This window comes from Lactuca sativa, chromosome 1, assembly GCF_002870075.4.
Source record: "Lactuca sativa cultivar Salinas chromosome 1, Lsat_Salinas_v11, whole genome shotgun sequence".
Taxonomy (NCBI): Eukaryota; Viridiplantae; Streptophyta; class Magnoliopsida; order Asterales; family Asteraceae; genus Lactuca; species Lactuca sativa.
Window position 1 is genome coordinate 5,486,995 of NC_056623.2, and position 16,134 is coordinate 5,503,128.

Genomic DNA, 16,134 nt, shown 5'->3' on the forward strand with positions numbered 1-16,134 from the left:
TAACACTCGAGTCCATACGATTAGATGTTAATGGTAACAAGTTTAACACATGTGTCTTTGTTATACATACAGATTAAATGTAATGGATTGTATTTTTTATATATGGTATTTTATTTAATATTATGCAATGGATTGTATTTTTTGTATATGGTATTTTATTTCTATTATGAGAGATTAAATGCAAATTTAATTTATAAATTAATAAATATATAAATATATATTTTTTTTAAAAAAATTAAAATTACGATACGCAAAAATGTGTGTCATCTTCATTTATGACATGGCCTTTCTTGACGGAGGCTTCCTTGATACGCATTGCGTGCCATAAACACGTGTGTCGTAAAGCTACGACACGCAAATGCGTGTCGTCTTCCTTTATGACAGGGCCTTCCTTGATACGCATTGCGTGTCATAACCGCGCATCGTAAATGTGCGTCATAAATGCGCGTCGTCTCTCTTTCTGACAGGGCCTTCCTTGACGCGCATTTGCGCGTCATCTGAGCGTTTTACGACGCGCAATGAGCGTCGTAAAAGGCCTTTTTTCTAGTAGTGATCCAAAAGTTAAAACATAAATATATAATACAAATCAAGTTTATAATTTAAAATCATATACCTTGGATGTAAAGAGTGAGCTAAACAATGTAGGGGAGTGTTATTCTTCGCCCATCGAGCCACTAAAATACGATGCACAACGTCGTAAAAACAACTTATTTGAGATGTCGGACGTTTTTCTTTCTTGTAGATCTCAATCTTCACTTTCTCAATCATAGAATCCCACATCTCATAGACCAAGTGTAAACATGGCTTGTCAGTGTCACAAGCTCTAATCATCTCATATATAGGTCCAGTGAAACTAAGAATATATATTACTTTATCCCACCAATCATCATTCAAAATATATTCTTTCACAGAGTTTTCTTTCTCAGTGTCATCTCATCTATAAGAAGACCATTCTTCGCTTATGACCATAGCTTGAAGACCCCTTTTGATAAGTTTCAATCTCTTAAGCATCACAATGATGGAGGCAAAGTGAGTGTCAGCAACAGAAAGCAACCTAAGAGGAGTAAACTTGGTGAAAATAGAGAGTCTCATGTTATGGTTCATGATGAAATTTTTTATTGCAAACGCCTCTTCATGAACTTCTTTTATCCAGCGACACTGTTCATATGTTAGTTCATTTGTTTCCACATTCCTTGGTGAACAAATGTTCTTCAAAGCAAGATTAAGTGTATGAACAACACATGGTGTCCAATAGATGTGAGGAAACTGACTCTCTATAATCTCTCCAGCCGCCTTACAATTTGCTGCATTGTCGGTAATGATTTGCACAACATTTTCATGACCAATTTCATTGATGACTTCCTTCATCAATTCAGCAATAAAAAATCTATCTTTCACTTCCCCAAAACAATTCACTGCCTTTAGAAAAAAAAGGAACATTGCCTGAGGTATCCATGAAGTTGATTAGAGGTTTTCTTGTAGGATCACTCCAACCATCACTCACAATAGTCACACCTTTTTCTTTCCATGTAGACCTAAGTGGCTCCAATATCTTGTGAACATTATCTTTTTCTTTTTGTAGTAATGTTGTTCTTAGCTTATTATAACCAGGAGGTACATAACCATCAATTTTGTTGTTAGCAGCAAAATGAAAAGCCCTGACATAGTGTGGATTTCTTGCAAGATTAAAAGGTAAACCTCCAGTATAAAACATTCTAGCTATTTCTTGATCCAGTTGGTCCCTAATTTTAACACCAAAAGCTCTTTCAATAGGTGTTGAAATACCTTTTCTTTTCTTAAATCCAACACCAGCTTCACATGGCAACTGGACTTCTTTTGCTTGTGACTCGGTTTTCTTCTTTTCATACTCATCTTCTAATTGTGTCATGTTAAGTTTGTCAGCTGTTGTTGCTTTCTTGCAAATAGAAATTCCATTACCTATATTAAACAACATAAAAACATTGACATTCTCAATTACACAACACGAAAAAAATAAGTTCATCACTAACATTATAAATTCAATTACATTACATTAATCAAAACAAGAAAGTGAATCAAAAACCTCTTATTTCTTTACCATTGTTCATGAGTAAATAATTAAATAGCTCTATCGAATAACATGAATCAAAAGTGCAACAAATACATTGTGACATCCCCAAAATCTCGGCCAGAAAAGACCGATTTTCATTTATGCTTTTAAATAATTTCAGAGTAAATCCTTTTGATTTGAAAGAGTTGCGGAATTTGTTCCCAAAACAAAACATGATAAAATAATATTTATCAAAGCATTTCATCAAGAGATGCATTTCATTATATAATCAAAACTCGGGATGTCATGTTCCGATACAGACCATAAAGCATAAACGATAAACATTACAAGTCATTCAACAAATATATACATATACAGACTTGTAAACAAAACAACAAGATGATCCATCCATCTTACGCCCTTGTGCCACTTCCTGTAATACAAATAAAACTGAGTGGGTCGGGCTTGGGAGCCTGGTGAGCATATAGGGTTTTCAACCCACAATAAATAAGTTATATTTAATTTCACCAACCAATCACTATCCCGATTACCCATTCCCGTTATCCTCACTTTACGTCCCTAAAACAACAACTATCTCAAGGGACCTAATCTAGGATTTTCATCAGGACGGAAATCACTGCGAAGGGGTTTCCTCAACAATAGATATCCTAAAGGCAACCATGAGGGGGATAGAGTACACCGGTGAACACATCGTTCACAACACCTACAGGTTATGAACCTGCTAGCGTTCCACTGGACTGTCTAGAAAGAGTCCGTGGTCGTTATCCATACTCCGCTGAATAACTAGATCAACAACAACAACAACATCGAGGCCTCTCATCTGTTTATTACACACCAACTATCTACCCATGTTCTACCCAACATATTAGTAGATAAGAATATATTTTCATACATAGTTTAAAACCTATATATCATTTTCATTCAATATATATATTCCATATAACAGATGAGGCATACCACATAACACGTATTTCATAGAAAGCAATTCAGATCTATGAGATGGAATAAAGTGAATATCCATTCACGCATACAATCACAAAATATACACATAGCAAGTATATCGCATAAAATACTTCATAGTTACTTGTTAGAAGAAAGTAACTGCACCCACACACATATAAACCACAATTTACTTAATACACTCAAACCGCACTTGTATAATTATCGTGTTTATGAAAGGTAGTATACACTCACTTGATCAAAAGATGATCGGACAGCACTACGACTTGCAGAAGTAGTAATCCTCAGCAGATCTGGAAGATCTCTACAAAAATTGAACTTCTCGAGGGCAGAGCTTCGACTCGGGAATCGCACTTCTCGGGATCTTCGGGATCTCGGGACTTGCTTCGGGTCTCGGGGATATTACCGGGGCTTTAGGGGTACTTCTGGCATGCAAAACGATGTAAAACGGGAGAGAGAAGAGAGAAAATAGCAACCATAAACGGCTGGCCCTTCAAATCTATTTATAGGGCAAATTTGGCCCTTGCCACGTCGTGGCAACCTTGTTCCACGTCGTGGGCTTGGTCGTCACTGCATGCGTCTGTTGGATTAATGTCTAAGTCCATAACTATATTTGGTAAGACTTGACCCGACCCGGCATGGTCCATTTGGGTTGCATACCATCATGCACTTGAATGAGAGAAATAAGACACTTATGGTTATTAATATATTATAAGTTCTAGTATATTAATAATAAGAATAATAAGATTATTTAATTAGTATTGATCAAGAATTAATCTAGGATTAATTAAGTGATCAAAAGAAGACTAATTAAATATATGGGTTGATTGTGTAAATCATCCATACTTGTATAGTGGGCTAATGCTCCATGGATAATCAAGTTGGGCTAAAACCCATAGGATGGTCCATGGATGCTCCATGGTGTATTTGTACCCATGGATCCAAGGAAATGGAAAGCCATGACAATTAAGAGTTTACCCTAATTGTGTAACTATATAAGCATCTTATTATTGAGGAAAAATTGGCCACTAGAGATAGTGAAGAAAGGGCTAGCCGATTTTGATGAGTGTAGAATTCTCTCAAGTCATTCCAAGTGTTTTGATGATTGTGATTCCATTTGAGGTGTCACACTTCGGGCACTAAGCACTCAAGCTTCATGAAGACTTACTACTCCAAAAAGGTATGTATTCTATCCTACTATATCCATTGTTTTATATGCTAGATTAGGATAATACCTTGGATGTTCTTATTTGCATGTATAATAGAGAAAACATAGATCCAAGGTATTTAGGGTTGCATGTACACTTAGGAAGTGTTAGAATGCTCAAAACCCAACAGTGGTATCAGAGCCACGGGTTGTTTTCTGTTATATTGATGCAAATATTTTATTTTCAAAGTTGAAAAAAAAAGGAAAAAAAAAAAAACATGAAGTTTGTCAAATTTTAAAATAATTACTTGTTCTTGTGAAAAACTAATTATTTGTAAAATTTGAATAATTTGCTTTATGAGTTGAATTAGGTCAAATTTAATAAAAGATAAAATAATATGATTATTTTATTAGTTTTAAAAGTTTGATCTAAAAAGTTTTATTTTTTTTTTGAAACCTCCATAAGTTATGGATTTGAAAAGGTTTTAAAAAAAATGATTCAAAGTTTTTTTGGAGTTACAAAATTTGGTGTTAATGTTTTAAAGGATTACATAACTTAAGAATAAGTTATGGATCACCAAAAGTTTTTTGTGTTATCTTGTTTTATGAGTGAATTTGGATTAATGATGAAAATTATGTGATAGTTGGTTTTAATCCAAATTAATCTAAGAATTGATTCTAAAATGTGTTTTTGTAACTTGTCCTCAAGTTATATGAAAAGTCACATTTAAGAATCATAAAACTCATAAAAATTGGCAAAGGTTACAAAATGAAGAGTCTAGTTCTAATTAAATGGTTTTATGACTCCATAACTTGTCCTCAAGTTATGGAGGACCAAGAGTCTCTTCATTTAATAAAATAAAATAAAATAAAATAAGTGTAACCTTAATTAATTCCATAAGTTATAAAATAAAGAAAAGTTAATTCTTTTATTAGTTTAAAGTCTTCCATAACTTGTCCTCAAGTTATGGAACTTGAAGAGTTTTTGGATTAAAACTACTTTAAACACATAAGTTATGGAATTAATTAGTTTTGAATAGTTTCAATACTTGCCCTCAAGTTTTGGAATTTGTAAAGTTTTCACTTATGAATACTTTAATTCCAAGTTAGCCCTTAGAATTTTAAAAGTTAAAATTCAACCCTTATACTTTATAATATTATAAGTTAATAATATATATATATGTATAAGAGTAAAGTCAGTCTTACCGCTAGTACGCCTCATTCACGAAGCCGGTCTATAAGGTGGGTATAAGGTTGTTGCCTATAAAATGGCAACTTAATGGGTGTCCACTCTCACCCACCGCTTGCTTGACTGGTGGAGGGTCGTTAGCCGAACGGGTTTGACAGGACTAGAATTCTCCCTTCATTAAAAGTATTAATGATAATACTAAGTAACTAAACTCTTAATAATACCCAATCTTAGTTACTTAGGAAAAATGTGAATAAGGTGCTAATCCATGAAATTACACTTTACACTTTGTCTAAGTCGTTAGTGGAGCGTGTGTGGTTAACCGGCACACTAACTTGGACTTAACAAGGTAGGTAAAGGGTGACTTAATATTTATCATAGTATCGATGGAGCGTGTGTGGTTAACCGGCACATCGATTGAGGGGTAATTTATTAAGGGTACCAAGTGATTTGCATGGTTACTTCACACCTTGTTTTGTGATCCTCGGCATCCCAGTCACAAAACCTGAAGGGCACACTCGAGATTGAAACATGCCTTTGAAAAGTTCAATGAATCTCAAAGATCTAGGAGTTTCAAAACCAATTAAAACCTAATAATACATTTCGTTTATCTTGGTGGAAATTGGTGAATCGTCATTCACCTACCTTCAAATATTTTATAGCTTGGATTACGGCATACCTCTTCTAAGTTATAAAATAGTTTGTTGGGTCCTAGCCTTAATATTTCATATTGGGTGTCATATTAAGGACTTTAAATCAACTATCTTGAATATCTCCCAAAAGATGTCTGGTTTAGACACCTATGATCTTCCCAAATCTCTTGAAACAAGGTTTCCTAATGAAGATGATGTCCCATGGATATCATACTTCTTCACCTCTTCAAATTATTCTCCCTATCCCACAAGTTCTTGAAAAGTTTAAGGTCACTCAGGCCCTATTAGGCAAGGCAAGGTCTAGGTGTGGTCACATCTTGGAGATGTAGTCACATATTGACAAGCCGGGAGAGTTGGGTGTCAAAGTCTTGAGAAAGTTGGTGGTTCAACTACTTTCTAAGTCACATAGTGAGTTCTTTTGGAACACCTATGAAAAAGACTATGACAAGACCCTTAATGATCTTATCTATTTGTTAAGATCAACTTCCTAAAACTTTATGGACATTGACAATGATGACATTGGATATCCAGTAAAGCATTCTCTTCCCAATGGAAAGGGATCGGCTATAGTCAACTCGGTTGACCAAATGGTAAAGAGAAAAAGCTAAGTCTGTGATAGTCCTATGTACCATTATCAAAGGGTCCATATGTTTGTATTGCCAAAGAAAGGGCATTGGTTGCGAAGCTGCCAAATTTACCTAAGGATGTTAAAGTCAATAAGTTTGACTCTACTTCAGGTAAAATCCACTATCTAACTCTGTTAAGTTTCTATTCTGAGATTCTTGAAACATGATGTGACCGGGTCGCATGGTGATGGTTTAAGAATCAAAGGAAAGTGAAGAAACTTAAAGTAAGAATATGCTGAATCTGATCGCATAGATGGATTTCTATCGCATAGTTTGAAAAATCGGATTCTTGACCTACTTCTTAGGAGTTATGAGATATTGCTTAGGAATAGATAACAACAAGTTTTCATATGGATTGTAAGGATAGTTTTTCCGCAAAGTTTTAAAATAAAAGGAAATTTTTGATTTTATTTATTTTAAAATATCCTTACAATGGCATCTGTGGAAATTTTTGTTGCTTATAAGATTCCATTAGTAGCAAGAGTGGAAGTATGAAATTGATCCTTTCATTTGTGGTAATGTCTAAATTTACCAAATAAGGAAAGATTCTCATCACCCAAGTTTCAATTGGACCGGAACATGGAATCATGCAAGTTGTATAGCATGATGAATGAGAACTTTCAAGTTTTGGAAAATTAAGACTAATTACTTGTTCACATGGATCTGTGAGTCAAGTAAAGGACTTAGGGATCGAGTACACATTCTTGTACACTGATTAAGTCCACCACTAAAGATCGATAAGAAGAATCAAATAAGGCAGAAGGATAAAAGTTTCTCAAATCTGAAAAGATGGGAGAGTACTTTAGTATCAGTTTTGTGATCATCTTAATGATTAAGAAACCATATCAAAATTAGTTCTCTAAGGAAATCTTAGTGCATTCTTATGACTAAGAAGAGGAACTTGAATTGTTGAAATGGTTAAATCAAGAAGATGAGTCATACTTCGTTCCAATACAAGTCTTAGAGTCATACTCCAAGATTGTCATTTGAGTGACATGTCTTAAAGAAGGTTTAAAACACTTGTCAAATGTAAGAGTAAAAGTTTTCTACTCTTGTACATTTGAAATTAGTAAGTTGTGATGTTTTGGATAAAACAAAGACCAACTTAGGCCAATTGTGTGAAGTGTTTGTCTTGATTAGAATCCTCACTATCTCTTGGATATTTGACAAGGGAGTCTTATATGTCAAGAGGACAGTGGGAGTCTTAAAGGTCTTGAAAGTCTCAAGAAATAATCAAGAATAAAACCTGAAGTTCTTCGCTAGCACACGACTTGAGGTTTATAACCTATCGTGTTGACATATCTGTGCCCATTCCAGTTAAAGTTGGCTTTGCATATGAGTTCTTAGAGTTCTCAATTTGTTGCACAACAACTTGGAAGCAATGGCAGGCCCTTGAGCTGCCAGGTGGCAAGAAGTTAAGATTGAGTTCAATCCATATGGTTTTGGATTTGTCATTATCTTTGTCTTGTGATTATGGTTTGACAAATTCATATGGGTAGGAACTCATACACCATATAAATCTAAGTGTCATAAGGTTTCTCTCCGATTCATGAAAATGATGGTGAGGAAACACTTTCACTATGTAGATTTTATCTAGATAGCAATTGTGATATTTGCATTCTCAAAGTCGTTAGTGGAGCGCGTGTGGTTAACCGGCACACTAATTTGGACTTGTGAGAAGTGGCAAAAAGGTCTAAACATTATGATTACGGCATCCCTCTTCATAATTGTTTAGATACACAAGTGTGCTATCTAAGGGAAGGTGTATGATTTTGATAAAGTCTTATCAAAACAATCTAGTATCAGAAATCTGAACTTTGGTAAGAAAGTCAGCTGATTTCTGAGTACATGTCAAAGCTAGTGGGAGCATAAGTGTTATGCTAATAATCATCATGTTAGTGGGAGCATGATAATTATGATAAGTATTGCAAGTTAGCAATGTTAATTATAGAAAACAAAAGGTTTCAATTGGGAAAAGTTGTTTTGCTATAATTAAGGGAGAGGAAATTATGCTTCATCTCAAATCTATAAGCTTAGATCGTGAGGTTTTAATCATTTAGTCAAGCATATATATGAATTTCATGTTGGAATGGCTCAACATAAGGAAATTCTGTATATGGGTCCATTATTTGCGTTCTAAAATTCGATTATGATTACGGCATCCCTTTTCATAATCTGAATTATGAGAACCTGGCAAATTGAAATGGACATATTATAGCAAAAGACTGGTTTAGTCTTTATGTGAGACATCATGAATCGTGTCCCATATGCTTCGGATATAGGATCGATTACATGTGCTATAATCATCCGTTCTAAAATTTTCCAAATGCCTGGGGCATTAAGAAGGGAAAAGGTTTAGAACTGGATATGACTAAAAGGATTAAACAATTGTCGAGGACAATCTAAGGTTTACCAAAGATTGGTTGCTCAAGGACAGTTGGAAGTATAGTGATAATTCTGGAAGGACCATATTGACATAATCTGTAAGGAGGCAACTCTTGTTCAGAAGTGATAGTCAAAATGGAATCTGGAAATGTTTCAAAGTTAGAATTTTCACTCTGTGTAAGATTAAGGAAACTTAATGCAAGAAGGATGGTTCCAAGGAGTTGATCTCCTTTGGAATGATCTGTAACGTTTGTTGTCAAGTCTTTATGACTTTGTGCATAATCATTACAAGAGGATCAATGCATATAAGTTTAGAATCTGACAGATTCCAGTAAATGGCATGAATTTGGAATTCTTGCATTTGCAGTAAGGATTTGGGAGTGTGAAAAGAGAATCATTGAAGTTATGTTCAATGGATCTAGTTCACAAAGTAAAGATGATAGACAAACATAGTATGCATACTTAGTGTGTGGCATGACTAGTGTTTTGAAAAAAAACATAGTGTACATGCTTGGAGCATGGGACAACTATTGTTTTAAATTCAAGAATAAAGTTGATAGCTGAAACAGTGTACAATGAATAATGTGTAATCATATGGTGATAAATAAAAGGTGTTTTATTTATGTTCAAAGGGTTGATACCATATTGGATTCAATTATTATTGTGTTTCACTTTGCATGTTTTGACTTCCCGAATAAACTAGGTTATTCTTCCGGAATGACTAAGTTATTCAAACCATCCACAGTCGGTCGTATTTTGGAAGTAGATATGAATTAAGACTGTCATGATGGGTTGTAGAGGTCTAAGGTGTTGGACAAGGCTACAACAATCATGAGTGCTCATAAGTTCTGAGTATTGGATTCAACCCGCGCTCATTGGAATCACTTCATGGATTTTATCACGAGTGATCATGAGACGATAATATCTTATATTCTTCAAACCTAGAGATATGAGTTGTTACTATGAGTTGATAGTACATTGATAGCACGAAAACGCATTTGGTAACTCGGTGCTATAAAACGTGCCTTTGTGTATGATTCAACAAGTAGTAGAACAAGCCATATGAGTCGAAGTTTATCTGTTCCTTTTACCTTCGGGATAAAAGCGATATCTGTGGGCCCCTCGATGATTTGATGATGACAAATGGAAGTGCTCGGCCGGGCCAGGACTGATTTGATTTGTTCAATTAGTCAGTTGTCATAAATCGGAAATCGGGAAACAACAAATGGACAGAGAGAATGATTATAATCCATGTCTCAGTCCATATGATATCTAGAATGGAGGAATATATGATCCCTTATCTAATGGACAAGTCACTGACAAAGGTCAGAGTTCATCGACAAGGTCAGAGTTCGACAGAAGCTTTTGAGAGCTACGATTGCCGGTTGGTTCCTGAAGTCATACGCAATAATAGTTTTAGACTTATCCAAGTGGGAGACTGTTGGATTAATGTCTAAGTCCATAACTATATTTGGTAAGACTTGACCCGACCCGGCATGGTCCATTTGGGTTGCATACCATCATGCACTTGAATGAGAGAAATAAGACACTTATGGTTATTAATATATTATAAGTTCTAGTATATTAATAATAAGAATAATAAGATTATTTAATTAGTATTGATCAAGAATTAATCTAGGATTAATTAAGTGATCAAAAGAAGACTAATTAAATATATGGGTTGATTGTGTAAATCATCCATACTTGTATAGTGGGCTAATGCTCCATGGATAATCAAGTTGGGCTAAAACCCATAGGATGGTCCATGGATGCTCCATGGTGTATTTGTACCCATGGATCCAAGGAAATGGAAAGCCATGACAATTAAGAGTTTACCCTAATTGTGTAACTATATAAGCATCTTATTATTGAGGAAAAATTGGCCACTAGAGATAGTGAAGAAAGGGCTAGCCGATTTTGATGAGTGTAGAATTCTCTCAAGTCATTCCAAGTGTTTTGATGATTGTGATTCCATTTGAGGTGTCACACTTCGGGCACTAAGCACTCAAGCTTCATGAAGACTTACTACTCCAAAAAGGTATGTATTCTATCCTACTATATCCATTGTTTTATATGCTAGATTAGGATAATACCTTGGATGTTCTTATTTGCATGTATAATAGAGAAAACATAGATCCAAGGTATTTAGGGTTGCATGTACACTTAGGAAGTGTTAGAATGCTCAAAACCCAACAGCGTCATCCCAAGTTGCATCTGGGGGCCTTCCGGAGGTGACAGAAGATTTGCCACGTCGTGGCATCCGACAGTTTTGGGGTTTCGCGCCCCGAACTTCAGAAATTCATAACTTTCGCATACAAACTCCGTTTTCGACGTTCTTTATATCGCCGCGAAGGTGAGATTATGCTCTACAACTCTCGTTTAGACTCCATTGGCTAATTTTGACTTTATTTTTAATATATTATAAGTATATTACTTATATATTATCTTTAGTAGGCCAGGACAGGAAAACTCCCTTCGAAATTCATAACTCCTTCATCTGAACTCCGTTTTCGTCTGTCTTTCCGTCGTTGCACTACTATCGATGAGATCTTCAATTCTCATTTAGATCACTAAGGATAGATATCTATCTACCTTAAATTCACTATTTACGTCGCGCTGGGTCGCACTGGGTCGTGCCGGTTCTGTCGCGAAACTTCGACAGGTCATAACTTCTTCGTTATAACTCGGATTTTGGCATTCTTTATATATACGGAAACCTCATTTCGACCACTACAACTTTATGTAAAGATATCGGACTTATCTCATACTTTACTTTTGACGCTTAATTTTATTCTTAATTAATCAAACCATATAATTAAGCAATTAGGCACAAAACACATAATAATCAAATAATATACTTCTATTATTTCAAAACGGGTTACAAAAGTTAACCTAGACTATTACATTACTAAAAACGGCAAGCCCAGAAACACAGGCGTTACATACATGAATCAAAACAAAAATCACAACCTCTTATTTCATTACAATTGTTAATGAATCAATAGTTCAATACTTCAATACAATAACATGAATCAAAAATTGCAAAAAAATACATGAATCAAAACAAAAATCGCAGCCTCTAATTTTATTTATTTACATTTTTTCATGAATCAATACAATAAGTCAATAACATAAATCAAAATTTGAAAATTACATAGACACACACACACACACACACACACTAATTTGAATAATAGATTACCTTTTATGCCAAGAAAATGTGCTCTAACTCTAGAATATGATCCTTGTCGGGTTTCACTGCAAAGATTACACTTGAACTTCCAACATCCTCCTGCTCCAGCAAGTTTATAGAGCTTAGTCACAAAGTCCCACAATGGAGGTTGATCAACTGATGTAGATGATCCTTGTGTTTCTTGTTCTTGAGAAGAAGCCATATAATCAAATTAGAGAATAGAGAGTGGTGAATGTGTGAATGAGTTTTGATTCTTTTGAATTTATTTTTTCCTGTTCTTCTCTTATTGAATGACGACAAAAGACTGAAAGAGGCAGTAAATTAAACTAAAAAAAATCGATCAGCAAGGAAAAGTTGGAAAACCCAGCAGCGATCGGTGAAGCAATCTGCAATTACCCTTGCAAACTTTAATCGACTAATTGTAGGGTAATTATAGGGTAATACGTAATAGACTAATAGCAAGTAGCAACCGACATGTAAGCCCATTACTCTATCACCAATTCACCACGTAATAAAAGCCCATGCAAAAAAAGGAAACGTGAACGATACTTGCGAGAAACGTTTCTTGGATTGTCGATACTTGCCGGAAACGTTTCAATTTCTTGCACGTTTCAGATACGGGAGCGGCTACTTCATGGGCGTTTCCATGCATCGTAGACGGGTTGTCTCGCGATTCATGATCAGTGACGAGTTAAAGAGTGGGGGATTGAATCAGCGAGTCAAGTAAGTGCCAGGATTATGAAGGACACGCATGGACTCGCTGAGTCACATTGGTGCACTCGACGAGTCTGGTCAAAGTTTCACCGTTGGCTTCGTTGACTTTTAGGGTTTGGTCAACTTTTGGACTAGTGGACTGCTTGAAGGGTAAAATGGTCTTTTAGCCTTCTTAGAGGACATATGGGAGTCTAGTCTAGCCAGGAGAGCCGATATTAATTCACATGATTAATATGTTTTAGGCTGAGGCTAGATCCGTGTATACGCGAGCGAGATACTATCGGAGATATCCGAGGTGAGTCTTCTCACTATACTGTACCTGGAAGGGTACTTATGTGTGACCGGAAGGTCTTGTATGATATGATATATGTGTTATATGTTGTTATGTGATATGTATGTGCCATGTATGATATTTATGGTAAGGACCGGACGGTCAAGAGGGTACGGACCGGAAGGTCGATACGGGTAGGACCGAAAGGTCTACCGGGACCCGGGACGGAAGTCCCCTGAGACACCTGGATCGGAAGATCCCATAGAGTATGGCCTGGAAAGGCGTATGTGTGGTATATGGTATTTTGGGGAATTCACTAAGCAATTAAGCTTACAGTTGTTGTGTTACGTGTTTCAGGTATTAGCGAGGACCGTGGAAAGGTGCCGACGTGACTCGTACACACAGAGAGAAGACTTGATTTTGATCTTGGGATATGCTTTGAATTAATAACAATTGTGGAATACTTTTGAGAATTTTTATTATATGAAAATTTTGGTTGTTGAAAAATGAAAATTTTGTTTTAAAAATTACGTCGTTACAAGTTGGTATGAGTGCCTTGGTTTGAGGCACTCGGATGCACCTTCGGGCGTATCTGAACTCAAACTGAGGATTTGAGAAATTTTCAACATTAAAAACTAAATTTTTCTAAATAGAGTAAGAAGTTTTGAGATAACCAGAATGGAGCAGTGTGGACAGTCAGCCAGCGCCTGAACGGTGAATCCCCAAAATACCTTTACATTATGTGTTACGAGATATGATATATTATGTATGCATGCTAGAGTAGGCTAAGTATTCATATTAGGAATAGAGTGGCCTGATTTGTGATGCCTTAGCCTAGGAGGTTACCGCTGCTATGAGATGTCTCGAGTGTGAGTATGTAGCAGTGAAGAGCTTATGAGAGATCTACCAGAGGGTAGCCAAGTAGGGCGAGAGTAGTGTAGATGTATGTTGTATAATTCGAATAGTGTGTAGTGTAATGATTCGCATTTGTATGTTATTTTACTAAGTCAATTTTGTATGCGAAGTGTAGTATGCAAAGTGTCAATGTATAGACTTAGTATATTTTTTGTATGCTCCCTATAAATAGGGACTTAGGCTTGAAGTAGAGAGAGAATAGAAAAACACGAAATCTCTCTTCAGCTTATTCTGTAATCAGTCTTAATGAAAATGAGATCTGATTAATATTTACTTCGTGTGTTCATCATCTTTCATCATTAAAATCTATCATTTCTTTTCTTAATTCTCGATTACAATTCTCATCAATTGATTAAAGTCAAGTAATCGATTAGTATTTTTTGATCAATTCATTTGATCGAATTCTGAAATTCATCAAGTTTTCAAAGTTTTCAGATATTTTTTGTGTTCATCAATGGCGAACTTCAATATGAATACAATGACTTCTTTCTCTCACTTGCTTGGTTCCTCAACCCAAATTCCGATGTTGATTCCAGAATACTATGATCAGTGGGCTGATAGAATGGAAGATTACTTAAATGGAATTGATGAAGAACTTTGGAATTGTATCGATGGAACAGTACAAGTTCCTGATAATGTTCAACAACTTGGATCATCCACTGCATCTCCTGATGTTGAAGAACAACGAAAACGACTGAAGAATAATGAGAAGAGGTGCATGAGGGAACTAAGAGGTGCTCTACCTCCTGTGGTTTACAATTACATTCGTAGTTGTAAAACAGCAAAAGACATCTGGAATACTCTAAAAGAAAAGTATCAAGGTAGCGAAAAGACGAAGATCAATTCTGTGAAGCAATGTCTGGTTGAACTGAAGGAATTCAGACAAAAGGATGCAGAAACTCTCGAAAGTTACTATGATCGTCTGAATGAGCTTATGTTTCGCTGCAACAGGTATGGTATCACTAGATCTCTCATGGAATTCAATTTAACTTTCATTATGGGTCGTCGCAAGGAATGGCGAAGTGTGAGCATGATGATTAAGAATCAACAAAGTTTTGATACAACTACATTGAATGATCTCTACAATCAACTGAAAACACATGAATGTGAGGTCTCAGAAATGTATGAAGAATCAAAACTAGCGATTGGTGGTCCTTTGGCTCTTGTTTCAAAGGTATCAGAAACTGATGAAAAAGATGGTTCAGATGAAGAAGGATTTTTAATGAACTCCGATGATGAAGCTGTAGCATTCTATTCAAACAACAGAGTTAAAAAGTTATTCAAAAAGCCGTTTAATCCAAAAGGAAAGATGAATGATACGAAAAATGTTGTCACAAAGACTGGAGGAGAAGAAAGGAAGAAAATGGAGAAAATTGATGACAAACAGAAAAATGCGAATGGAGAGAAAAAGTTAAAAGGTGATTCAGGAATTTATTGTCATTATTGCAATGGTGCGAATCATTTCGCAGCTGACTGCATGTTGCGAAAGAAAGAAGAGAAGAAAGAAAAAGTCAAAGATGAAGCATACTACTCCGAGAAGATTGAAGAATTACGTGCAAAGACCAAAGGAGTGTCATTAGTTGCTAAGGGAGAAGCTGCTGAAGAAGAAAGTGGAACTTATTAGATCTGGTCTTCAGGATCTGATGATGAGGAAATGAGGCATCCCACACATGGAGCAATGTTCGCAAGTTTTGAGGATTGTGATAAGAACATTTCAGGGAGATGTTTTGTGTCTAAATCCACTGACAAGTCACCCATGACAACCAAGGTACGTGGAATTCTTGAATCTTTTAATATTCCTTTATCTGCTTATGATGCTGAAAGTGTTTCATTTGATGATACTGTGGCTTATTTTGATTCTGTTATTGTGTCTGCTAGTAATGAAGCTAAGAAATTAAATGTGCAACTTAGTGAGACACGAAGAGATTTAGAAATAAAGAAGAGCAGAGTTGAGAAATTGGAATTGCAAGTCAAAAATATAGATCGTGATAGGAATAATCTTACTAATGATGTTAGGTTATTACTAGCACA

General features: G+C 35.6%; 1 protein-coding gene across 1 annotated transcript; it reads right to left on the reverse strand.

Moving 5' to 3' along the window:
- Positions 1 to 933: 933 nt before the first annotated feature.
- On the reverse strand, positions 934 to 12,405 carry LOC111909277 (uncharacterized). Its single transcript, XM_052765039.1, has 3 exons — positions 12,213 to 12,405; positions 1,505 to 1,938; positions 934 to 1,419 (listed from the first exon to the last, which is right to left on the reverse strand). Exons 1-3 carry the CDS (start codon positions 12,403 to 12,405, stop codon positions 934 to 936), a joined length of 1,113 nt encoding a protein of 370 aa, XP_052620999.1.
- Positions 12,406 to 16,134: the final 3,729 nt, after the last annotated feature.